We start from the raw sequence: 27,455 nt of genomic DNA on the forward strand, positions 1-27,455 counted from the left end.
ACAATTCTAAACCTTTATTTTCTAACAAGAGTGAAAAGAAACAAAGGCAACATTAAAAAGAAAGTTTCTTTTTTACACAAACTCACGACAACTGTGTGTCTGCAATATCAATAATAATAATAATAATAATAATAATATAATTTGAACCCAGGAAACATAATAAACTGTGACAAAGTGAGTTACAGTGAAGTTACCTTGATTTTTAACAAGAGATAATGAGGGAGGGAGGGAAAAGAGGTCAGATGGAAAGGAATAAAATTTCTTTAAAAAAGAAAAAGGCGTTGAGGAGAGGGAGGAGAGGGGAAAGACAAAGCTAAGAGGTACAGTTCTCCATTTTGGGAAAGTAGCACCAAAAACATGAATGCCTGTTTTTAACACTTCCCAAAAATGTCTTAGTTTATTCAAAATGCATGTCCCCTCAAAACAGCATCAAACACAAGATTCAGTACAACTAAAAAATACGAATAAAAAAATACAAGTGTAACAACGGTGCTGTTGTCTAAGATCGGCGGTCAAAAACCTTCTGCTGTACCTCAGCTTCAGGGTTCATTCCCAAACACAACGAAACCATAGCTTATCCAATTTTAAAGACGGGAACTCAAACTGCAACAGCCTGTGCTCTGACAGGCCTCAGCTGAACTAGCATTTAATACAGGTGGGATAAGATTAGCATACTGACTGACCTCAGAGACGACTCTAGACCAAAGACACTCCTACTGCGGTTAGTCCCACGGCGGTCCAACACAGTCTTTACATGTTCACAGGGGGAAAATGATCCAGGGAAGGTGGAGAGTAAAGTTTAGGTAAGACGAAAAAAATAACTGAGGAGGGGTGAGATATGGCTGAGTTTGGGGTGAGACAGTGGAGTGTAGAAGAAGAGTCATCGCTCTGTTAGTGTCTGTGTAAATGAGGAATGAGGAAGGGGGGGCAGGTTCAGGGTGGGGGATGTCCTGCATCGTTCTATGACTTGACACTGTTTTCTGGCACGGAGCGATCTGTCCCTTCAAGTCCTCAGACGGATCTGTTTGAACAGCGCTCCAGCGTCAACTACATCACAAAATCTGTCTGAAGAAAAACAAAGGTATGTGTCAAACAGGTTTAATAAAGATGGCAATATTTTCTATTCTTTGATTTTTTTTGAAAGAGCTTGAATAAACAAAACTTTTTGTGTTATCTAAATTAATGCTTGTATTTAACCTTTAGCACTCCATACTATCAATCTATTTCATGATTTAAAAAAATGCATGTGAAGACCAAAACAAAAACAAAGTTGCAGATATTAGCTGCCATGATATCGTAACATGTACTGTTTCTATTAAAATTTACTAGTATGATTAAAGTTTGAAAATCTGGTAACTCATAAAAACTTCATAAAGAATTCTGCTGAATGCTAACGACAAAGCAGAATAAACAAGGTATATACCTCTGGATGGGTCTGGACAGGTAGGTGAGGGTAGGGGCCGCGGCTGAGTGGACAGGTTTTCTTTGACTCAGAAGCATCCAGTGACCTTCCTTCTGACCCTTCCCCATTGCCACTCCTGTGGCCCTTTCGCTTCCTTTTGGAGTCCTTGGGTCGTCCTCGGCCGGTTCGCCTCTGCTCCTCGAGCTCAATCTGAATAAGGAGAGAAATATGAGAGGAATCACTAAAAATAGAACTAAATCTCCTCAACAATTTAGAGATTTTACTAAATTTTACAATTTGATAACAATCTCCATTGAACTTACTGAGGACTGACAGGTAGTCAAACTATTTCAATAGTCTACAGTTGGAGGCAAAATCTGGGCAGATATCAAACTTTTGAGAAACTAATTAGGGTTGCAGTTGCTGCAAATGACAAAGTTTCTGCATTTCTAACATTAATTTTGTCTGACACCATGTCATTACAGCATGAGATGTGAGTGAGCGTCAGCAACAAACTCCGCTTAATGTAATTTTCCTATGGAGGTGTCCCAACAGCCTGCAAGCATTGCAGTAGTCACCCCATTAGGGGACAAGGAAAGCTGAACAAAGTTACTGACAAAGCACTCAGAGTGTCCTCAAAAAATATTTCTTGATTATATTTCACCTTTCTCGCTCAGCAGAGCTTGTTAGCTTGTTTGACACAGTGGAAAGAGTGGATCACATCTGTGCTAATGCAGTGGAAAAACTATTTGGCTCACTGCCGTCTAAGACTAGTCAAAGAAAAAGCACCACGCTGTGATTCTCTGCTACAAAATTAAAGTGCTTGATGTCATACTGTTTAAGGGAAAACTGATATTTACAGGGCAAGAAAATAAATTTTTAATGGATGCAGTGTGGACAAACGATGCAGCTCCATGTGAAGCTCTCAAGAAAACTCAACAGGGAACCTTTGACTCCGTGAACTTCTTTGAAAAAGAGGCACTTCTCTATATAGAAACAAACATGGTTTCACTTTGTTAAATTTGTTTTGTTAAATGTTTAGTCAGAGTTGTTTTTCCTGACCTGAATGAGTGTGTGCAAAGTTTCTCTGGGGGGAACAGTAGCAGCCTGAAGGACTCTGTGGATGAGGAGTGTCTGGTCCAGGGACACCTCCAGTAGGTCTCCTTCTAGCTGTAGCTCCTCCAGTTTGACCCTGGTCGCTGCTGAAAGTTCCACGACCTGGCCTTTCAGCTGTGGCAGCAGAGGCAGCAGAGACCCCACACCTTAAGAGAGCACAAAAAGAAACCGTGGTAAGAGCTCAAAGCTCATCAACTTTGCACTGATTGCCTTTCTGCTGCTTGTTTTGAAATCATCATACATACTTACCTGTAACATTTGACTTCTTGCTGTGGCCATTTTTACACCCAGCCTGTGGGTAAAAGGAGTTGTATAAATAGAGTCAATAAAACGGATTGAAAGCATTCGGACCTGCTGCAGGAATTAATTATGCAGACAAACTACAGAGGTGCTCACCTGAGTGCCGTTAGTTTCCTTGGTCTTCTTTTTAGGCGAGTCCTCTGTCAGATCAATGACTCCTTCCTCTCCTTCTGCGCCATCAGAATCTGATAAAACAATCACTGAGCTCCCTTCTGTCCCCTGTTCCGATTCTTCCTCTTTCTCCGTGTCACAGCGGAGAGTTTCCTTGAGTTCTTGCAGCCTCTCGAGTGCCTGCTGCAGCTCTGGTGTCTCCAGAGCCTCCTTGGCTCGGCCCTGCCAGTTGATGGCTCTCTCTGTGAGACACTGCAGCGCTTCTCCTTCAGGCAGTCGCACTGGCAGCCTCTGCAGAGCCACCAGTAACGCCAGGATGGTCTCCAGGCGTGGACGTCGTGACCGCTGGCATTGTGGACATAAGAAACGCGTGTCCCAGTCCCACCAGCAGAGGTTGTTTACTGGTGGTCCAGATGAGGGGAGCAGGGAGGGGAAAGGAACGCAGCCGCCATGGAACCAGTCCTTACACAGATGGCAGCGCAGCTGAGGAGCACGAGGCTGACCTCCACAAACACACACTGACTGAGGAGGGGTGGAGCAGCTGTGGTTACTGCTGCCGTTCTCTTTTACAGAGTTCTCTGAGCGGCTGGATGAGTCTGTTTCCATGGTGTCGTCCCACCTCCCGTTCTCCTTGTCCTCGTTGTACATTGAAGTTTTTAGTCCAGATTTACACATGTTGGATTTCTGTAACCTCAGTAGTGCCTCTTTCTCCTGGTGCTCTCCTTCTTTGAACGCCATCACCTGGAGACAAGGTGGACAAAAATCAGCTTTGTTTAAGAGCGAGCATCAATGCATGAAAAAACTCGCAGAAAATGAGAAAAGAATCTGACAGATTAGAGATGTGCTCACAATAGCTGCAGGGTCTCTCAGGTCCTGAGCAGAGAGGCCCAAAGTGTTGGTATCGGAATCATCTGAAGGATCGTCCAACTGCTGTGTCTCATCCCGCCTCCCTCTCCTTTTTGCACATGGACATAATACCTGCAGGGCAATACAGAAGTTTAATGCTTATGAGAGCTGGCTTTCAGAGAGCTGGTACGAATCCTAATAGCATACTTGGATGTTAAGAGTTGCCATTATTTCAAACTATCAGTGTTGGGTTTTTTTTGTTTACTGCTAAGAAAAGAATTGTTTCTACCACTTTAACGCCTCTGATTAGTTGTGGTGATGTTTTCTATATGCATCTTCCCGATGCCTTTTATCTTTGGAAACTCTATACATGGGGCAGCTGTATACAGTAAACGGAGGCCAAATCATTGGCATATCACTACTGATAAAGCTATACTTAATCTGCTTCCATCATACTTGTGTAATTTCATTTAGATGAAAAGTGCTGGAAGCTGTAGTCTTTGCTCTGTGATCCAGTCACAAGATTTACTTTTGCTGTTTATTCCCATAGTCTGTGTTGAAATGGGTTAAAAAGTTTCAGGAAAGCTGCAGGAGACTTTGTGTCTTGGGCAGCCGGTCTCATTCAATCTTTTCTAAAGCAGATTGAAGGTGTTGGAGGAAGATGTATCAGGTTGTAGAAGATTTTGAATGATGACTTTGTGCTTGGTGATTGTTGATCTGTGTTTTAACTGCTATGCTTCATGTGTCATGTCTGTAAGGCCGTTAATTGTGCAGCTGCCCGTCTTTTCAGGACACTCTTATAAATGAGATTCTTGATCCAAGTGAGGCTTTCCTGGTTAAATAAATTTAAATACAATAAACATTTTCATTAACTTCTGATCTACTCTGAGTTGCCTACTCTTTCACTATACTTAAAAAAATGTGATACAGGTACAAGTGGATGAAAAGCTGGAAAAAAGTAAGAGATTCAAAATGATCAGAAACAATAAAAGCAGAAAAACAAACAAGAGGAAAGGAGCTCACCTCGAGCAGACTGTGTGGACTGCTCTTCTTCAGAAAAGTCTTGGTGGCCTTTTCTCTCCAGGAGTGAGCGCTGGCTACCTGCAGCTCCAGCTGTCTGAGCTCTTGCATGAAGACGGGTAAGTCTCGTCCAATAGCCACCAGGCCCTCGAGGTCATCCAGACATGGGTAATGCTCCCCGTTCTACAAAGAAATAAGGGAGTAAATCAGAATCATAGGGGATACATACATCCATCTGTGTAATATTAGAATCAGTTTGCAGAAAAGTCTTAACACGTACATCCAAATTAAAGTGGGCAGGTGCTAAGCTGGAAATAACATAAGGTGAACAGAACATTAGAATCGGTCCCTTGAGACAGAGTTCATCACATTGGCAAATACTGTGGTCATGAATGAATGTCAATAGGATTGTTTTTTTCTGTTGTGGTTTATCAATTTAAGGCTGGCAATTACCACACCTGACAACATATTTAGATAAGAGATTTATTATTGGACAGAAGATGTGAACTGTTGGACAAACTGATCTGTTTTCGTGGTCATACTTGAGAGAAAATTATGGCAGAGAAGGAGTGTTGCAATTACAAAAATAAGTCGTTAAAAAGAACACTGGCATCAGTGTTTGCCATCAGAAAATTATTATTCCAAGCATAGGCATTAGCTATAATTTTCATTATCCATGCATCTCTAATAATGAGAACAAAATAACATTTGTTTTTGCGCACCAGTTATTTTAGTCTAAATTAAATCATTTCCTTTTTTGTTACCTGAATTTCCTCTAGGTCGGTTACCCATGCCCGTGCTCGAGTCAGACAGCCCTGCAGAGCCAGAATGTTGGGCAGCTTGACTGGAATCAGCTGGGCCTCATTTACTATCGCCTCCAGCGTTGAGAGAGGATGCTTTTGCCTACAAGAATGAAACCATGAGAATGAAATGTTCTGTGAAACACGATAAGCTGCCAGTGAAATGAGAACACCCCCTGCAACACATGGAGTGTAGACAATAGAAACTATGGTTTGTTTGTCTTACCTTTGTTCCAGGCAGATCTGTGCTTTCTCCTCCCATCGTTCTGCGATCGTGAGCAGCTCCTGCAGCTCTGCCATGGCCGTCTCCACGGAAACACTCTGGGGTACGTTGCAGCCTGCTTCCATCAGGTTCCTCAGCACCTCCAGTGTCACCTCCTGCCTCTCCCCTCCTACGGTACCCAGGGTTCGCCTCACCTCCTCCAGCCAACGGCCCTGCTCCTTCAGGCCTTGGAGTAAATTGCACTCTGGCACCAGGACAGGCAGCTTGGCCCCCTGTTCCAATAAAGTCTGCAGCTGCTCAGGAGGTGGAGACTCCCTCCTCCAGTCCCTGTCACTGACCAGTGCTTGAGCTCGACTTTGGAATTCCTCCACAGTTTGCAGAACGGCCTTCAAAGATCAAAAAGTACACAGCTGAAGTAAATGCACTTTGATAGTGAACACTTAATCAAACTTAGAGCAACAAAGTCAAAGAAAAATACAAAGAAATATGCTCTGTGTGCCACAGCTTCTCACCTGCACTCCATCCAGTTGGTCAACCACACAGGGCAGGTTCTGCATCGTCTCCACCAACGATTTCAGCTCTGCCAGTGTCATCTTATTTTCACTATAAAAGGTTAACGTGTTAGTCCACATACCTGAACACAAACTGTAACAAACAATGTTAGTGTTCCACTGTACCTGGTCTTTGAATTACTGAGGAGTTCAGAACTTGTCTGCTGACATCGCTCTATGTCTTTAAGAACAGTGTTGAGTTTTCGCAGGAGCTCATTATCAGGAAACTTCTTCTCTGCTGCTTCCTTCTTCAGCATCTCCAAGTCATCAATTCCTGCAATTTAACAACCAAGTTGTCTTTTAAGTTTAATGATCAGGATTTGCTGGTTTTTTAAAGTTAATGTAAGTAGTTTTCTTACCAATTTTGTTTCCTTCTTCCTGCTCAAGGGCCTCTTTAACTCTGTTAGCCCAGGAGTCAAAGGACTCAGACCGAACCTTCAGTCGGTGTAACATGGCTAACAACTCGTCCAGGGTATATCTATACCTGCAGAGAATAAGGATGAGACAAAAGATTAACATAAACAACGGGGATCAAACTCAAGAGAAGCTAAAGCCGAAGTCAGACTACACAATACTTTTGTCTGTTACAATGGTCAGCTGTCAGATTAGGTGATCACAGAGTAATAAATGCATGCCGTGACTTCACAAACAAACAAGAGGTACATGATCAATTATTGCAACAGATGTAATGACGGTAGAAAGAAGAAAGGCAGGGTTATATGACACAAGACTTTTACAAATAAACTGTATTTATTGGGGGAGTAACACTATTGTTTTCGTTGGCACACATAGTCACAAGACAACTACGTCTGAATTCTTGCCAGTCTATGGTCTGAGTTGAAAAAAACTGAAACCTAGAATTATAAATTTAGGACTTTCCTTTTTTTAACCAATGAACCAAAACAGTACTGAACCGTGACCCCAAAACTAAGGTATGGAACAAACTGTGACCTTTGTGAATAGTTACAACCCTGGTATTTACTGTGCTATACTGGATGTTTTTGTCTATCTAGACATTACAATGAATGATAACGCTAGCTTGATGCCGTTGGCAGTTGCTAACCAGGTTTCTGATCTGATATTTCACACCAACGTTTCTCTACCAGGGTATATGCAGAAAATATCTTACGAGTTGAGCAGATTCTAAAAAAAGTGACTTAACAGTCAAGAAAATGCTGATAGTATTCGTTATCGTAGGATGCTAATATAACTTTTTTTGAGATGCTAGTGGTGCAAACATTAACATTAAGACTCTGCTGTAATATTACAATAGGAAATAGCTTCTTTAATTTGCAAAACCCTGTAAAATGTCAACTAGAATCGGCCACAGCCTTACCTCCAATACCTTCTCCCTGAAACCTTCTTTAAAAAAAAAAAAAAAAAAAAAAAAAAAAACTTACATCTGCCCATCATTCACATGCACACGTCACTTAATTAAATAGACTCCAAGTTGTACAAAACTAAAAGTCAAAACGAAAGTAGAAGAACTAGGTCACCACCGCTTTTGACAGGTAGAAAGATTGAAAACAGACACAAAATTGAAGATCTTGTGGTCTTGCATTAAGACTTTATACTTTTCAAAAGCCTTATTTTTTTCTAAATTGCTCTAGACCCTACATTAGGGCTGGGCAATTAATTGCAAATTACATTAAATCTCAATATTTCCTTAACCATAAATGTGTCAAAATATCAGTTTGATACATTTTTTTGCAGCAGAGAATGCATGCTCCATATATTATGCATACATTAAAGGATCTTTTTCTAACAGCTTAAAAAAATCCTACTTTCCCTATTCATGTATATGATTTTCTTAATCAAAACAAGAACAACATAAGAAATTATCATTCCCTTCAGTATATCATTTAATATCAAATTTGCTTTATGAGCCAAAATCGCAATTATATATTTCTTTTAAGTCTTTCATCCCTAATTTAATTCATTTATTTTTGTTGCTGGTTATAATACAGAATGATTTATGGCTTTAATTTTCTGAACAAGAAATAAGATGAGGAACCTAAAAATAATCACATATCAAATTGCAATCATAATATTTGGGGGAAAAATTTACAACCAGATTATTTTCTCAAATAATTCGGCCCTACCCTACATACACCTTGCTTAGGGATGCATGATATTATCGGCATGCTATCGGCGCCAGCAGATATCAGCTTTAAAATTGAGTCTCAGTATCCATAGATACTAAGATTTCTACTAATATTTCCATTTCAACAACTTCATTGCTTGAACAGTTTTTGGCTGCTAGAGCCCTCTATTTTCATTTTGGTCAAAACCACAGGCGTTGACAGAAATTGTAGAAGACAGAAAAAAATTCAATATGATAGACTTTCTGTCAGAAGATCGGGAGGTATCTCAGGAGTGTTCTTGATTGCTGTTCACTATGACTTACCACACATTGCAACAACATATTCTGGGGCCGACAGGTCCTGAAACCTGTCGACTATGAGATCAGGCAATTATCGTACTGACACCATGTAGTCTGACCTCGGCTTAACGCTGTTTTTAAAGACTCACTGTGAAGCAAAGGCATTTACTCACAGTAACACTGGGATAAATACCTGAGGTAGAGTTTTTCAGTGGGGCAGTTGCACAGATCCTGAGTGTGATAGAGACACACAAGTCGCTCGGGACAGTTTAAGCACGCCAGAGCAGAGAGGAAGCATGTCGTCTTACATTTGTCACACTGTCTCTCATCATCAGGCAGCAGCTCAAAGGCCTCACGCTCTGCTTCAGTAATGCCCTACAGAAAAACAAAAAAACAGGAACTTTACAATTTCACCAAACAAGCACAGTGTTTGAATCCAACTATTAGTTTTGTGCATTTATAAATGAAATAAATGGATAAATAACAACAACAACAAAAAACTTTTAACTCACCCTCTCCATCAGACTCTTCCGCAGCTTCCTCTCCTCCTGAACGATGCTGAACATTTCCCGGTGTGTAGCTGCCGCCAAGTTGAGGTCCAGTTTCTCTGGGCTGGCGGCCATTTTACATGTGAGTTCCTCATGGGAGAAGACACAATACCTCCTTAGACGTCGGTAGTGTTCAATGCAGGAACGCCCGGCAGGAAGCTGAGAGGGATAAGAAAAGAAGATGGATGATGATAATGCAGAACTGTGAATGATCTAAAGTGATGACTGACAGTTCAAAGAGACGTACCCAATCTGCAGTGCAGAAGTTAACAGCTTCGGCAAAGTTATATCCCTGATTGAAACCACTGTGGTAAGCTCTGGGGAAGGTGATGACGAACTCACCAGCACACTGGTTGGTTCGTACAACCTGCAAAAAAGAAACAGAGAGGTTAATCACAGCAAACTTTCCAACAAAACCATATTCATGGTGTTTGTGTGTTTTTGAGAGACTGACCGGTACACCATGAGCCATGAGGATATTTGGATTCATGATGGTGACCAGCTGGTGCAGCAGGTCAGGTTGACACTCAAACAGCTCCGGTGTCAGTTTCTTCATCACCTCCTCAAGACGCTCGGCTGCCACAGAGGGAACTCCATACCAAGTCTTCGGTTCTCCCCTGTAAATGAAGAAAAACAGAGGGAAGTTTTAAACATTCACGACATAATCAAATTATCTAGCAGCTATTGTTCAAGCCTACGACCACACACACACAAAAACACCAAGCCCACACCAAAACAGAAACACCATTCTGTACCAGTGGAGGTAGTTGATGGAATAGCTCCAGTGATCCTCAATGTGCCAGCAGAAAGCTGAGAACACCATGCCTACATACAGCCATGGCACCTTCATCCCAGAAATGTCTCCATTAATGTGGCACAGCAGGGACTGCTCCAACACGGGCATCACGTTCAAGTTCCAGCCACTGCGAGCGTATTCCTGTCCAACACAGAAGACATATAAGGAACTGGACCCAAGCTTTGAAAATGCTTGTTTTATAACTGATCTCAAGAACCATTTAGACCTTTTGCAGATGGGAGACTACTATGGTGCCATGGATAGCAGAAGTGCCAGTGTTGACGATAGGCTACTGTGCATTTTAGTAAATAATTACAATGTAGATTTATTTGAGGGCAACAAAACTAAAAGTAACAAAATGGAATTAGCCTCTTTAACACAAATGTCAGCAACTCTGTTTAATGAGTCAAGTTATCCTGAGGGCACTTACAAACAGAGAAACTTGTAAAGATTGGACTTAAAGAGGTGTTTCTCCATACAAAGGTGCAAAGCTTTGACGCCCACTCAGCTCAGATAGCATCTCAACGGAGATTATTCAGAACAGAAATGTGGACGTTAACCTGCTAAAAGAATTGAAGGCCAGTGCTGCTAGCACAGCTAACGTTAGCCACCTTCTGTAAACCAACTGTGGACTGTTGCGTTGTGAAGTTGGTTTCCAAATTGAGTAAATGTGTTTACTTGGCTTCAGATTTGTCAGTTTAATGCAATTATAATATCATAAAATGCGGTAATGCGATGTGATTATTTTCCGATAAATTAAATAACTAATGTGTTGTTAGTTTTCTAACCTACAGTGAATCCCAAACTAATGCCAAAAACAACCAGAATGTCATTTCCTATGGATAATAATGTTTAGAGTTGTAATAACATAATAACTGAACTATTGTTTTTAAACATCATTGGGTGTTGATTAATTATTACATAATGCCCGTTCATAATACAGTTTATACAACACAATGTTTTTCAATGTGTAAAACAACTGTTTAAACTTCTGTTTGTCCAATTTGAAAATCTAAATAAATTGCCCTTGAGCAGTCTTGGAAATTCATTTAATGTTCAATGTTAAAATTCTTACTTGGGCAGTTTTCAGTGTTTTAAACATGTGATCTAAAGCAGTATGCTGTGTACTCTAAACATGAAGACTGTTGAGGCAGAGATCAGTGGCAAAAGGTTACAGTACAGACAACAATGCACGTACCTCCTCTTCCTTTGTAAGCTTCCTCTTGCCATTGTTCATGGGGAAGCCACTGCCAAACTCTTTGGAGTGTATGTCGGCTCCGTACTCGACGGTCACGTCTTCCTCGATACTACTCACTAGCCTCCAGAACTCTCTCTCCACGAGCTCAGTGGGAACCATCTGCAGCGACGACAACATGCAAGCTTAGTCCAGGATTAGTCTCTCACATTGTCACTGGTCACAGCAGAGTCATGCCTCATAATGAATAGGTGACGTCCTGCTGTTTGTGTGTGCACTTACATGAACAGGCATGTTGAAGTAATCTGCTTTGAAGGCGTCCGCCATTTCCCCAAAACTCTGCAGGGTGTACTCTCGTGTGGCCTGCTCAAAACCAAAGGCTTCAGAGGGCTTCTTGCACTCCTAAAAATGAATTGTAAGAAAAATGGCAACACAATAGTCTTGTGAGAAATGTAACAAAAAGTAATGCAAAAGTAATTTACAGAGTGCTTTAATGTTCCTACCTCTACAACTGAACAGAGTTTGCTAAAGCATACATTTATATTTTCATTGTGATACAGTTTTTCATACTCAGATGTTTAATGTCCCTGAATTTTTTCACTAAGCTTTAAGGTTATATAGATTGAAATGCAGTGTGTAAGACAAAATGTAAAATATTGTCTCCATCGGAAATTTGTCTGAGTCTTTAACATAAAAGAAACAAATACACTAGTATCAAATACTGAGACACTAGCTGTTTAGTTGCTACCATCATCCACCATACACATGACCTGGAGTGATGAAAATTCACTCACTGTGTTTTTCTAGCAACCATTTCACTGCTCCAAGTGTGCCAAGATGACGATACCAACAAGACTGGTAGCCTCACTTTTCAACCACTTTTCTCCCTCATTAGGCCATAATAAGAATTTTTAAGAAATGTACCGTTAAGTAAATGAACCTTATGGAGTGAAGGTTTGATTGGAAAGGCTACTCCATGAAAGAAAAGTGACCAGTGGAGGTTAGCAGCTTGACTCATGGACTGTGGACCCATACTTCATAGGCCTGGGCAATATGGCCTAAAAATCATATCACAGTATTTTTCTTGCCTTTGACGGTACCGGTATTATATCGCAGTATTACACAATTAAAAAGAGATAATGCTTTTCAATCCAAATTCAAGTGTTATAAACCCCCTTCTCCCCTTAAAACAATCTTTTGATGGCATACCCCATTTATGTGTAAGCATAGAAGCGCAGAAAAAACTTTTTCTGTCAAACTGCACTCCAAGTTTCACATTTTATCTTCATCTTGCTGATGTGTATAAGCTGCTAATGACTTCAGCACGTTTCCCGGTTAAGGCGTTCACAATAAAAGTATTTCAGAAAAATAACACTTTTATTATGAAGAGCTTGATGGAAGTAGTGTGTTTAGCATTGTTTTAGCTTAGCTTTGGCTGCTGTACCGGCGAGTTTTTGCAGCTAGTTTACAGCTGCTTTTCTGACCTCATTTAACATCACAGCCAGGATATTTGACTCACCGTGGACTTATAAAGGAAGTCATAAGGACATAAAAACACACCTTTAAATGGTTATTTTAGCCATTGTAAGATGAATAGCTGCAGCGCTGGGCTCAACGCAAACCAAGACCAGCCAAAGCAGCATGCAACCTGTGTTAAAGCCCCAGGCAGACTGACAGAAACGGGACACTGACATGATTTGCTTGTCAGCCGTGCTTAGTTACAGCGGCAAGAGTCCTTGGTGGTTAGTTACCCGGCTGCAAGTAATACTAGAGCTAAACATGCTAATGACTGGAATCAGCCTGAGCTGTCTGTCTGAAATCACTTGCTCCGGCAGCTGTGGAGTGGATATGACTCGCACATGCATCACAGCACAACACAGGCATTTAAACCGGTGATGGCAGTGTTGCAGAAATCCATTCTGTGGCAGAAATTTTACCGGTGAAGGTATTAATACCAGTTTACCGCCCACCCTTAATACTTAATAACTATCACAGGAGGCGGGGAGCTCAACTACTGTACTAGTGGCTAGCAGGATAACAAAGGTTCATATGTGGAAAACAGATGATACAATAAAAGCTACATAGCTGTTAGTAAACTGCAGCTGCCTTCTTGCTTTGCGCGTCCTTCTCAGAGACCTCCACAACAGACTGCTTCTCATATACCACTATGGCTTAAGATTCCAGATTTACAGTAAGAAAATCTTATCTTATTAGGACTTAGAATAGTAGAAATATGAATTTAGAAGCATTTGGTGTCATTCATTAAAATGGAAATTCAAAATTGGATATGCTTTTATATCCAAGTTTTCTCCAAGCACATAATATGCAAAAGTCCAACACAATTTAGAAGTAAAAACTTATTCAGCAGCTCTTGATGAGCCTTTTGACCTTTGTACATTTTTAAACCTTTGAGATATTATTAATTCTACAAGAAGAGAAACACAGATCTGAATGACTGCCTGCAGGACTTCTGGTTACAAAAGGTCTAAATGGTTGAACTGACCTCTGCCACACACTTCGGACATCGCCAGTTGCCTTTGGGAGTATCAGTGAGTGGTGGGAGCAGACAGTAGGAGTGGTAGTTATCATCACAGCCATCACATAGCAAGAGTTTCTCATCATCATCTCCCCGGCCGCACATCCGACACACAAAAGAATCCACCTTTGAAGAAAAGAAATGAAAGCTTTAGTCCTCCAGACTGAAGTGTGGTTACATTTAACTAAAAAGCACCCTCTGAAGCTTTTGAAGTGTATAACTCTACAAAAAACCCTAACTGAGAAAAAGCAAGAGAACTAACTTTCGTCAGGAATCATATGATTATTCCTGGTAGTTTCAGTTTTGCTATGTGGGTCAACCTACACACTGAGGGTTGTTGATGTTGCGTCTGAGCCTCATGGTCATTTTGGTAAAAGGTCCTTCCTTTTCATCCTCCTCATACTTCTCTTTCCCATTCTCTTCCTCGGGCTCTTCCTTCTTCACCTCTGTCTTGACAACCAGGCTCGGAGGAGGCGACTCAGGATTAGATGTGCTTCCATCACTCTTCTTTTCTGAGGTGTCCACCGGCTCTGCTTTGACAGTGGTTTCAGCAGGAGCAGGAGATGCGGTCTCTTTGACTGTAACTGTTTGAGGAAGCTCATCTAAAAAGAGGAGAGGGGAGTGTTCACAACAGATCTGTTAGCATTTTTTGCTGTCTCAAAATCCCTGCATCTTCCTGTGATCTGAACCAGTGGCCATTTCCTACAAATAAAGCACCCAAATTAGGGCTGCAGCAATAGATTCTTTTGTAATCGAGTACTCTGTAGATTCTTCCAACAATTAATCGAGTACTCTAGTGAGAAATACTGCATTTTTGTAATCAGTCACTTTTGCTTTTTTCAAGAGAAGTAGTAATTTTGGGTGCTGACACTTTATTTCTTGTATTGTAATTTATTTTTATTTTCCAGTTTGTCATTAAAGTAAAGGGACACTTAATCATTTAACATTCTCTACTGTATGCATGAATGTAATATTTCACATTCTAGAAAGAATAAAACACCATTATTCACAAAGTGGTCAGATGATGTCTGAACGCTGAACCTTTCAATTACAGGAATATGGTCTATTTTTCAAAAGGTGTTAACTTTTAATTTTTGCACATTTTTGTTTGTGAGTTCATCCACCATAAAATACAAGTATGACCTTTTCAGCCCATCCACTGACATTTTTAGGGATAAAGCTGCTTCTGTGAACAGTTGAATCTTGGCTGTATGATGATGAACTTTAACCTATTTAGTCCCTGTCTCAGTCACTGTCTGTGGCAAGAGTGTTTCTATTTAATTGGTCTAAATTTATTATCAATATAAGTCTTATCAAATTATTTGGGATGCTGAAACTTTTTGAAAAATACGCTGCAATCAAGACATCAGTGTGCTGAATTAAATAATTTATATTAAATTTATAGCGTGCGCACGTGAAAGAAAGAGAGAGAGAGAGAGAGAAAGAGGGAAAGCACCAAAACAGGACTTGAATTGGGAAGCCTGCCCGTGTTCTGTGAAACTGACGGGTCAATCAGAGCAGTTTATGAAATTCCTTGAAGTCTGCAGACTCAAACTGAGCGCTGTCTCACACCAGCGACTCATGCATGCAGCACGTAAACTCGGACATCTGCGTAGGTTCACTGGTGTAGGCATAGTGCCATATTTGCCACGGAGCAACGGGCAGTAGATGCGTAAAAACGCAGGACGAGTGCCTGTAAACATCACTGCATCAACTTGTCATTTTCACGCCTCGAATGGTGCATGTTACATTATAGCTACTGCGAAAACAAGCGCATTGTGCCACATAAATAGCTGTCTGTGTGAAACACAGCTCGCCGTGCAACACATGGTACGATGTCCAGGCTACAGCATGGGTGTATATGGATACATGACTGATTTAAGCAAAGCCTCGAGGCAGATAATTTGCCTCGAGGAATTTTTTTAATCGAACCACTTGAATAATCTGAGGAACTGTTTCAGCCCTAATCCAAATGCTTATGTTTTTTTTAGAATTTGTAAAAATGTCATGTAAAGTCAAACAAAAATGTTCCTCTTATCAAAATAAAAATGTATAAATTGCAGCACAAACTCTTTGTTTTTTTAAGTGCCAATTTCATACTGGGTTGTTTTTGCTGTTGCTGTTCAGCTGCAGTGCACGTCTGCTTCAGCTTGCACAATCACGGCTTTTCCTACAAGTGCCATGATTTTTTGTGCAAGCGTACCTAGAGATATTCAGAATAAGAAAATTCTGTACACATAAGGAGAGCTGCGTCAAAGACATACTAAACCAGGCTTACGTTAGAAAGTCCTAACTTGAAGCTTGAAGTTTCTTGACTTCACAGACTGTATTCAAAGCACTTACCTTTCTTCCTGAGGCCTTTGTCCCTGGCCACCAGTCCTAGCCCCATCATCTTCGGCCCTGCACCATAGATCTGCAGCTTCTTCAGTTCTGGGTTTTTCTCTATGTCTTCCTCAGTGGGCTCAGGCTGTGGATAAAAGTATTTTTTTAGTCACAAAGACACAGACAGTCAACAGCTACTTTCCTAAGCACACAGATCAAAGCAAGACTGTCAGCCAAATGCAGAACAAACAGTTGAAAAAATGTGAGCATAGCAGTGCATCACAAAAAGGATTCAGTTGGAAAGTAAGGAAAGTTAGACTAAAAGTGAAAGCTTGAAGGTTGAGACCCACCACCAGAAAGCACACAGTCACTAGCATCTGCTACCACACAGTTAGGACAGGGAACCACCAAGATTTGTCAATGGTTAATCTGGTTTTCAATGTTCTTTGGCTGATGTACTTGGCAAATTATTTTGAAAGGAAAAGACAAGGAATCAAAGGCATTAAGAAATGTTACATGTTGTACCTCAAGAGGTTATTTTAAACTCTGTTTAGTAAGGGTGTTAAATAAAGAAAGATATACATATTCTGCAGTGCAGAAGCATAAAAATCCACAGTTTAATTTACACGATACCATGTCTTAGATGTGTTACCTTATTTTGGAGAGCTATGAGCTTCAAGAGATGGTTAAGAAAGGCTTTAGTATTGACATTTTACCATTATTACTGTATATGCCATTGTCATGTCCAACACCCTTATTTTTATGCCCTTTAAAGCCCAGTATCCATGGCTTCTCATCACTTTCTATGTCCCTGACTTCCATTCCCCTTCAGCTGACACCACAAAGACAAAATTCTCCTTTTAATGAAGGTATATTCTGAGCTGTTCATGTCCCAGAAGAGTACACTTCCAACAGATAACAGTGAAACTTTTCTTGCAGTGAGAAGCATCTTAATGTTTTAGACATCTGTCTATGCTTGACCACCCTGACTTCCTACCTTACATTGTTCTTATCTATCAATTCCTGTTTCTTTTTCTCTGATTAATAGTCACTGAATCCGTTTTATAGTTCCCTGTTTGGCTACACTATCTCTAGTCTGCCATCTGATCCCACACAGTATATATGAGTTATCTGTCATCAACTGTAGGTGGAAACACAGAAGGCCTTAATGTCACTTTCAGTTATCAGTCAGTACATCTATAAAGTGCCAAAGAGCTGGCTTTACTCGTTTCCCATGTCAGGCTCTAACTCTGTAAGTTTTAAACCTCTATCTTAAGTGCTTTCAGGCTCCCAGTTTGGTCCTAATCGGAAAGAGCCTTGGTGAACTGCCAGTATAGGCACTTCTCTACTCTGGTGTTAAAGAAACTGACAGTCAGTGTGCCTTCTGAGCACATTCTGTATCTAAACAGCAGGAATCCAAGGTGTGGATTGACCGTAATATCTGCATGACACATGTACAGACATTTCTGTTCTTGTAGCACGTAGACCTTGTCAAATAATTCCTCACTCTCTCACCCAGTTTCTTACTCTACCCACTTTCCTATCTGAAGAAAGAAAGAAAGAGGGAAAACCCCAAAACAAACCTCAGAAAAAAAACACAATGAAGTCAAGAGTTTCAACTGGAGAACAAAAAACCTGTTGTAAAATTACTGTGCCAACCAGTAGGCTAGGCAAGAGGGATGAAGACTAGAAACAGAAAGTGACAAAATAAATCAAAAGGATTCGATTATGAAGTGAAGGCAGTCAAACTTTGTTTTTTGGGCTCAAATAGTTAACCTAGAAACTGACAGTCGAAGTAGAATTACTTCCCAAGACTCAAATAAGGCCCTGTCCATCATCTGAGGAGTGCTCTACAACTAAAAACTAATTAAATTAAGAGTACTAAGTTCTTCTATGTGAGTGCACTCAAAAGAAAACTCATGCAGCCACACTGTGAGCTGCTAAATTGAGCAGACAGCAAGGCAAGCCAGCAAAAGTGCATAAGCACACAGACAGCCAAGCAACAAAGCATTTCAGGCCAAGTACAACCAGAGGCAGAGAGCATGGGTGAAAGGGACAAAGTCAGAGAATCTGGCTCAAGGTGTGTTTGGTATTTGGGATAGAAAGTTTCTATGAGAAACATCAGGAAACTGTGCCATGTAGGACCTCCTTAAAGCAGGCAGAGGTCTGAAAACCTTTTTCAAACATAAACCTGCACAGTTTTGTTTAAACAGCACTCCATGGTCATGAAGAACAAACGGACTAATGACAACAGAGGAAACAAGCTATGGTGTGTACACTGTGTACATTTTCTGACCTACAATCTGAAGATGAGCATCTTGTTTTAACAGTCAGGAGATTATTTCCACCCATACACTGTTAAATTTAAGGCATATGAATGCATGATTATGAAAATGTTTCAGTGGTTAGTTAGAATTAAAGGAAAACATCTAGACAAATTCAGCAGGGGTGAGGTAGTCTAAAAGGAGGCGGAGGGAAAAGAGCATGGGAGGGCAGAAAGTGAGCTTATGTGCTCACGAGGCAGTACCGCAGAGATGGGTTGAGAGCCAGTGGTGAGAGGATGGGGGGCCAGATCCTCTGGACCCTGCAAGGGGAGACAATAACAGCAACAATAAACTAAGACAAGAGGAAACAAGGAGATGAGAGGAAGGGAGAGAGACCCGGAGTGAAACAGAGCCAGCAGCTGTAGGAGAAAATATCACATCATGAAACAAAGGTCACAATTGATAAGGGACCTGTAACAGTCCAAAAGGCAACTATGGATTAAGATCCTTTATGTTCTCTGAAATTGGCCACACAATACACAATTGTAAGCCGGATTTTTGGCCAGTTTCGTGACCCTGATGATCTGGGCGGCATGTACCAAGTTAAGGCTCATCAGAACAATTATGTACCCAACTGTAATCACTCTGGGACAGCCAGCTGAGGATTTTGATCATCCTCCGTGTTTGTTTCAGTGCGATCTCGTTTGTGGGGAATCTTCACTGTGAGATTGTTACTATAGATAGTAGCCGTGTGGTCTCATGGCCTGGCTGAGTCTTCAAGTGTGTGCATTCAGAGGATTATGAGATCAAAAATAGTTTGAAAGTGTCCTTTTGTCTGGGGTCTTTGATATTTTTAAATAGTTTCAGATTTGAAAATAGTCTACAGTTGCCAGTGCGAGTTTAGCTTTGCATGATTGGTATATCTGCATCTGCCTTGAACCGCAGAATAAAAGTCCCACATGTTGCCATACCCTTGTCAATGAATTTCTGTTTGTAAACCCAGCTGAGCTTTGAAAATACTTTTCAATGTGTTTGAAACAACCGTATTTCTTTAATCTCTGCTATGACCTCTAAAGATACAGTAACAACTGCTTGGTGATAAAGTTCTTAGTGTGCATGACACAAAATAATTGAAGGTCCATATACATTTGCATCTCAAAAATTAGAATATCATGAAAAAGTTCATTTTTTCTGTGATTTAATTCAAAAACTTAAACTTCCATATATTCTGGGTTCATCTCATATAAAGTGATATACTTGAAGACTGATCATGGCTAAAAGCTTAGAAACAAATCCAAAATCTACCATTTCAAAATGTTCACAAAACACCTATCAAAAAGGATTTATGATAAAAAATGTTTAACATCTGGGAAAGTTATGCAATCAGTAATTGGGTGGAGCTCCTTTTGCACAATTACTGCACCAATGGAGTGTGTCATGGAGCCAATCAGTCTGTGGCACTGCTGGGGTGTTATGTAGCTCAGGTTGCTCTGATAGCAGCCTTCAGCCCATCTGTGTTGTTGAGTCTGGCGTCTCACATCTTCCTCTTGACACTACTCCAAAGATTTTCCATGGGGTCTAAGTCACTATCAAGCATACTAATACCATGGTCAGCAAACCAGTTTCTGGTAGTTTTGGCTTCACTGTGAGCAGGTGCCAAGTCCTGCTGGAAAAGGAAATCAGAATCTCCATAAAGCTTCTCAGCAGATGGAAGCATGAAGTGCTCTAAAATCTCCTAGTAGACGGCTGACAGCGTTGACTCTAGGCTTGATAAAGCAGAGTGGCCCAACACTGAAAACTGAAAACAATGGACTTCAAGCTCCTTGGATTCTGTTCCTCTTAGATCTTCCTCCAGATTCTGGGACCTTGATTTTCAAATGAAAGGCTAAAGTTACCTTCATCAGAAAACAGGACTTTGGATGACTGACCAACGGTTAAGTTCTTTTTCTCCTCAGTCCAGGTGAGAAGTTTCTGACATCCATGGTTCAGGAGTGGCTGGACACTGGAACACAACCCTTGAAGCCCATTTCCTGGACCCGTCTGTGCGCAGTGGCTCTTGACACACCGACTCCAGCCTCAGTCCACTCCTTGTGAAGCTCCCCCAAGTTCCTGAATCTGCTTTCTTTGCTAATCCTCTAAAGGTTGAGCTAATCCCTGTTGCTTGTGCACCTTTCCTTACAACACCTTTCCTTTCCAGTAAACCTTCCAGAAATATGCTTTGATACAACCTCTGAGAACAGCCTGCTGTTTCAACAACGACCCTCTGTGGCTTACCCTCTTTTTAGAGGATGTTAATGACTGTCTTCTGGACCATAGTCAAGTCAGCAGTCTTAACCCTGATTGTGGTTCGATGTACTGAACCAGAGTGAGAGGAATAACTGTCCAGAAGTTGGACTTTTCCACAATATTCAATTTTGAGAAAGTGGATATTTGTGAGGTGTAAGCCGTGATCATCAAGACTGAAACAAAAAAGGTTTTGAAATATTTCACTTTGTATGGGATGAATTGAGGATACATGGAAGTTAAACTTTTTGGAGTAAATTAAAAAAAAAAAAAAAATCAAGATATTCTGATATATTGAGATGCACCTGTATAAGTTCATGATTTGAGTTTGGGACATCCTTTACATTTCTTAAATTATGCTAAATTTGAACAAAAAGTTCTGGTTGAAAACTTTTGAATTTACACACTGGTAATTTTATTTTTTATAAAATGTAATAAATTATATGAGAACTATTAAAATTAAACACACTTTCTTGGTTTTTATGAAAAAACAAATAAATGAATAAAACTAATGATTCTGAGAGATTATTTGCCAACTAAATTGATCATTTTATGATTTCCCCTGACCCTGCCTAAAATTTAACCCTAAGTCAGCAAATCAATGCATGTGCAAAAAATTGTACTCTAGCAATACAGAAATAACTAAAATCAACTGCTGTGCATCAAGTACATAAAGAAGAATAACATATGCTGCAATCTAAGCATCCATAGCTTGCATGTAACAAGCACAACAGAATTCAGGTTGGCCCAGAACTTGTACGGCATGTTAGTTGCTAATGTAACAAAAACAAAGGTGTGATAATATGAGGCCTGTGAAACACACATCTGTGTGTCTACCTGCAAGATGGGAGGAAATGGGGAAAAACACAAAGCACAGAACAAAAAAAAGCTTTGAAGCAGGAAGCAGTAAAAGCAGGGAAGCACAGCAGCATGGCAGGATGGAGGGTTAGCAAGCTGGGATGCGCCCTGAGTGCAATGCTACATCTTTCAGATACTACAGTGGGACCAAAGTTCTAGGGCACATAAAAAAGCAAGGATAAAAAGACAGCATGATTCACACTACAAGACTGCATTCAACAAAAACTTTTTGTTAACCTGCAATAATGGAAGCAATGTTATTTATTTGTAACAACAAGTACTAGATAGTAGACTATTTAATGATATCTAAACAAAGCCATGTTTATAAAGTTTCAAGGCACTGTTAATGTTATATGTTTGCTATTCAATCCCTGAAGCAAATAAACAGAAAAATTCTAATGTGCATTGATGTTTGATGGAAAAACCCCTGCACTTCTCTAGTTTAAGATTTAAAAATGCAGTTGTTTGCACATAATTTAGTGGAAACTGTGCAAAATTTAAGAAAATTGAGAATTATCTTGAGAAAGTACCAGTGAAAACAGCTGATCTGTAGCAGGTTGGTTTATTCATTTGTAGGATCATTTTCAGCCTTAACACAGCACCACTGCTGCATCAAATTCCTCTTTGACGGATTAACTCCAACAAACCCACACAGTTATTTTTTTGGCATTTCAAAGTAACCATGGAAACAAAAATGTTATTTTTCTCTGATTATTCATTTCCTCAGCTAGATTTTGAAGCACTGAGGCAAAGAGAGGAATGTGATCCAGGAAATTACAATCCAGTGACCAAGTGTATTCAGTATAAGGTTACTGGTCACAGAGTTATGCAAATGTATGGCATGTCACTCACATCAGGCTGGCAGCGGTTCGCTCTGCGTCCGTAACTGCTCATTTTTGAAGGCTGCACAGACTGTCGCAGAGGGATGGAGTGTGGCTTGTACTCTTTATCCACATCCTCGCCGTCATAGTGCTTTGGCTTGCATGGCTAGAAATGACATAAAAAGAGAAGTTACATAAAAACATGTTCAAACACTAGCTGAGCTCCAGAATAAATTGAATCATTTGAATGCTCACTATTTACTCATCACCCCAGGTAACACTGAAAGGAGAAACAAGAATGTGTAAAAAAATACCGGCATGCTGGCACCAGACTGGAACATTTCAAAGGGGTAGACGATCCTCTCGTAGTGCGAGCGCAGCAGAGAGCCAATGTTCTTGCCTGGAGGGTAGCCCAGCCTCTGGGCCACACGAGCCCAGCGCCGTTCCTTACAAACCATCTCAAAACCTCCTTCATCTGTCACAATCTAAAACAGGGAAACATCAAAGGGGAAATCATCACATCATAGATGAGGTATGAAACCCTACAGTTTTTAAAGAATCTGTTTTCCATGTATGAAATATTAATATCTACCTTAGACAGGCTGAAAAGATCAAGGATGCGTCGTTCAATATGAGGAATTTTCAAGGAAGAAGACTGGATCTCCCAAAACCTGGCAATGCGGTCCAAATAATTCAGCTTCACCCTGGTCTCAGCCTGAAATAAATGCACAAAGGACCATCATGAATACTACAGCAGATTTCATCAACCCACATCAGTTTTCTCTAACACTGTTCAGTTTTACAGATAAAACAACGTACCTCCAACTCATTGAGCCTCTGGATACGAGGTGTGAAGCGGAAAGTATCCAGCTCCACTGAAAATGGGGGTTGCCAGTCCTTGAGAGCAAAAACATGTTATTAATCTAATATGTCTTCAGGCTTAAACTACTGTTATTAATGAAAACTATAAGTTAATATGCTTACAGGAAATGAATAAGATGGTTTGGGCTAGGGCTGGGTGATTATCGAGTATACTTGATGTATCGTGGCTTTTGTCATGCACGATGTATAAAATGACTTTATCGCGAATATCGAGTACAAATTATGTGGAAGTTTTGAGCCGTCAGCGTGCATTTCTTGCTGGAGTTTTGCTTCTCCCATTGTCCCTGAATGTATCTATATATATATATAATCACCAATAGTAAACATAACACAGAAAACATTTCAGGACTTTCCATACACTATAAAATACCAAGTATTTCATGAATTATGTATTTTTGATTTATCAGTAAAAGACTGAATGAAGTCCTTTTCAAAATAAAATTACTAAATTTGACTTTCTATTGATTTTTACCCTTTCTGCATACAATTTTATTAAAAATCCAACAGAACAGTCTATTTTAATCACCAAACTAGTGTCATTTAGGGTTGAAATTAACATTATTCAGCCGCTGAGAGGACATTTCAAAATATTGCGATATATATCGTTGATCGGGATATAGCAAAAATATATCAAGATATCAATTTTAGGCCATATCGCCCAGCTCTAGCTTGGGCTTAACACTGGATAACTGATTTTTAGGCAGAAGAACCTGACTCAGCTATAATCAAGAAAGATATCCAAGGTCACAAACGCAAGAGCAGAAAGTTCACACAATCAACCATTAAACAATTATCCTTCCTCATCTATTACTGCTGCAGAAATGATTTTTTTCATTAAACTGATATAGATAGAGGTTGGAAAAGTCAATAATGTGACTAGCAATCTGTACAAGTTTGCACTTAATGCCATGGATAAGAGGAAAGCCTCATTATATTCTGCTAATAAGCTTTTTTTGATCTGTTAAATCTTTTAATTACTTATTTGGCTCATTTGAACTTCCTACATATTTCTCCTTACTAGATCGTTATTAGTTTACATTTGCCTCAACACACACAGATGGGAATCAGTCACTTAAAACTACCATGCTGGTTTTTGTCTTGTCATTTATGCACATACCCAAATTATTTTAAAAAATTAAACATCACAGTTCAAAGCACACCAGGGTTAACCACAGTTAAAAGAGTAAAAAATATTCTCTGGTGGACTGGTTTTACTAGATAAACAGGGTTTGTTCTTCCCACCAAAATGACTTTAAAAAGCAAATTAGGTTAAGTAATGGTCCATGTTTCTCATGTTATAGGATCAAAAAAGCCTTTCCGCCTATTGAGCAAATGTTTCACAATTTAACAAAGAGACCTTGTTCTTTTGACTTCATATTTATCTAGCCTATATTTGTACTTTTCTATATTAGTGAGTTAAGTACTTCAAATTCTGTGTGTACGCTTAACATATTACTCCCAGAAAGCAGCAAACATAGTATTTCTTCATCACAATTCAACCAGAGGCAACTATTTACTTGTGGAGGTCGAATTTTGCAGATTCCAGACTTCTCTGCAATTGGACGTATCTTGGCGATGTAGCCTAGAGGATCCAGAAACTCCTCCCATGTCGGCTCAAATACTGGACACTCCGGAGGAGGTACAAACTCTTCCACTTCCATTGCCCTAAGAAATGGGATAAACAAGGTAAAACAAGTTATTTCAAGGTAGCAGACTAACCATAGGAAATGGCAGTATCAATTAAGCTTCCCAGACAATCTAACTCTTATTTTTATTCCTTCAGAGCCAAGTTAATCTCTTAAGACCTGTATACTATTCAGTTAAGAGCCTCAGTATTGTTTTAATCAATCTAAATTTTCTTAATGTTTTATGAACTAAAGCGATTTAATATGAAATTATAAGTTCCTTATCCTATGCATTTGTAAACACAAGCATTAAATATATATTCAACATTCTAACCAACACATTATTAGATACATTTAACAAGGGCTTAAAAATTTGGAGAAATATCTAATTGCTATTATTTTGATTCAAATTGCAAAATCGATATGACTTGCTGTATCAAAGGGGATGGTCATTTTATGTCATTCTTATACAAAAATAAGGATAGCAGGATCGTTTGCAAACTATTCTTCAAGTGGTGTGCAAAAGCATAACATCTCTGCTGCTGCTGCAAAACATTTTTCACTGGCCTTTTGACCCACATTTTAGATTAAAGAAATACTGCACCTGCTGCGATTTGAAAATTGCAGCAGTCCAAATTGTAGTTTAAATTTGGATTAATTGCCTAAGGCTATTCCTGGTCAGTTAAAAGGGTGTAATTCAACAAGGTTTAGGAAAAAAAAAATGATTTCTTAAGTTTGTTTACTGTAGGACATCTATCCTTAAAAAATAATTTACACTACATCAACCAGTACTTTTTAATAGTACATCTGTGCATGGGCCAATGAATAAAAGTGCTGCATATCAAATAGTGACAATTATGTGACACTGCGCGTGTTTACACTTGCAAATTAAAAACTTATTATTGTAGCACAGCATTTTAACAATATTAGTTCCTCTTTAAGTTTGACTGTTTATAGGTCAGCAACATAGTTTTCATATATGTCAATAAAGAGGCTTGGGGATTCACAGGATGAGGGATTTTTCCACTCAGAGTGGTCCTCCTTTAAAACCCCTCCCCCATCAACTGACACAACAAAACAAATGCCATGTCCTAGTGAATCAACAAGGCAAAGGGGGCAAAAGTTTTAAGTCACACTTCATCAGTCGTAGTGCAGAGCAGCAAACACAATATTGTATCATAGAAATGATTGCAACATTTTGTAAGCACTTGAGCAATGTGCTCTGCTTAGGTAAGGTAGAGCATGTAGGGTATGTTTCCAAGAGCTTTCAAAGAAGAGGTTTCAATATTTATCAAGAATATTTCTCTATAAAAATGTATTAAACTAGACATGATGCTGGGACATCAGTGTCATCTATCCTATTTATGTGACTCCTCATGGGCCTTGAGACAAAGACTGGCGTGGAGGCCATGAACCCTGAGGTATAGAAGGCCATGAAGGCATCACTACTCACAAGTGGGCTTGGCTCCATTAATCAATACTCTTTTACAACACAAGTTACAGCAAATATACATTGACTAACTTGTATAAATTAAAAATTCAAGCATGGACATCGATGGTGCCTCATATTTTCAAAATATCACTCAATTATATACACAAATGTTAGCTGTGACTATTAGCTACTTGCGACTTAACTCATGAGAACTGGTGTTAAAAATAACCTTACCTTCCAGCGAACCTCAAACCACTTGATTTAAGAAATTAATATATGTCCAACTGAATTATTTATGGTGGTTTGGTTAGCTTAGTGTCATTCATTTCTCTTCTTCGGGCATTCATGTAGTCCCATTTGTATCCATTGTTCAACTATGAGAAGCGATAACGCAGCTCACAGCTAACGTTAGCAATAAGGCCTTCACTCTTCCCTGGCCCAAACCAATCGCTTTCCACGGTTTCAGGTAACTAGCATCAGTGAGCTAACGTTAACTGGGTGTCACGGAATAAGTCAGCCTTTACACCACAGAGAAGCTAACCCACGTAGCGTGTTCATATAGACGCTAGCAACAAGCTAGCAGACGTTTATCGCATAATCCTACATGTAGCTATAAGCAAAAAGAAATGCCACATGCAGTTATTTGTTTATAAATTATACTATAATGTCTCGTTTAATTCCAATGACTGACCAAAGACACCTCGATGTCCCGGGCTATGATTGGGCTAGTGGCCGCTCTCCTTCCTCTGTTGTTGTGATGACTGGTGGTTAGCTAACGGTGGCCAGTTGTGTTCGGTCCAGTTGGCTAGCTACCGTTGCTAGCAAAGTTGACCCGATTTTTCAGGCTCAGGTCTCCATACACTCCGCTGTGTCAAAAACATAGGCTCGAAACATGGATGGTAGACGTTCGTTTTACAGTAAACGAGAGTCTCAAACTTTAACAATTATGTCGTTATCAATCATTTTCCGACCAACATCATCACTCTCTTCAGGCCATCCTATCTTTCTTGACGAGACGCCATCTTAGTTTTTTTTTCTGACGACCGAAGCACCACCTCAAATCTTCACACCACGTACCTCACGTTTACTCCCTGAAAATAGTACCCACGTACGCAAATGCTAATTACAGTGGAGCAGTTTG

The 27,455-nt window shown here is 39.9% G+C and overlaps 1 protein-coding gene across 4 annotated transcripts; it reads right to left on the reverse strand.

Annotated features, from left to right (window-relative positions):
- On the reverse strand, positions 1–27,355 carry kdm5c (lysine (K)-specific demethylase 5C). Of its 4 annotated transcripts, none has more exons than XM_041798759.1 (29): positions 27,006–27,355; positions 24,775–24,922; positions 23,195–23,272; positions 22,968–23,090; positions 22,690–22,860; positions 22,407–22,541; positions 18,677–18,733; positions 16,171–16,294; positions 14,152–14,429; positions 13,795–13,953; positions 11,574–11,693; positions 11,295–11,453; positions 10,056–10,237; positions 9,755–9,917; positions 9,548–9,667; positions 9,265–9,459; positions 8,946–9,127; positions 6,729–6,853; positions 6,496–6,643; positions 6,331–6,421; positions 5,822–6,204; positions 5,560–5,698; positions 4,799–4,978; positions 3,779–3,907; positions 2,915–3,670; positions 2,768–2,810; positions 2,465–2,664; positions 1,424–1,612; positions 1–1,061 (listed from the first exon to the last, which is right to left on the reverse strand). In XM_041798759.1, the coding sequence occupies exons 2-29, from the start codon at positions 24,916–24,918 to the stop codon at positions 1,053–1,055; spliced, it is 4,782 nt and encodes a 1,593-aa protein (XP_041654693.1). In that variant the 5' UTR covers positions 24,919–24,922; positions 27,006–27,355; the 3' UTR covers positions 1–1,052. The 4 variants fall into 4 exon arrangements, with proteins under 4 accessions (XP_041654693.1, XP_041654691.1, XP_041654692.1 ...); XM_041798757.1 differs by having other exon boundaries at positions 1–1,065; XM_041798758.1 differs by lacking the exon at positions 27,006–27,355 and adding an exon at positions 26,549–26,989 and having other exon boundaries at positions 1–1,065.
- Positions 27,356–27,455: the final 100 nt, after the last annotated feature.

Source organism: Cheilinus undulatus, linkage group 11, assembly GCF_018320785.1.
Source record: "Cheilinus undulatus linkage group 11, ASM1832078v1, whole genome shotgun sequence".
In the NCBI taxonomy this organism is placed as follows: domain Eukaryota; kingdom Metazoa; phylum Chordata; class Actinopteri; order Labriformes; family Labridae; genus Cheilinus; species Cheilinus undulatus.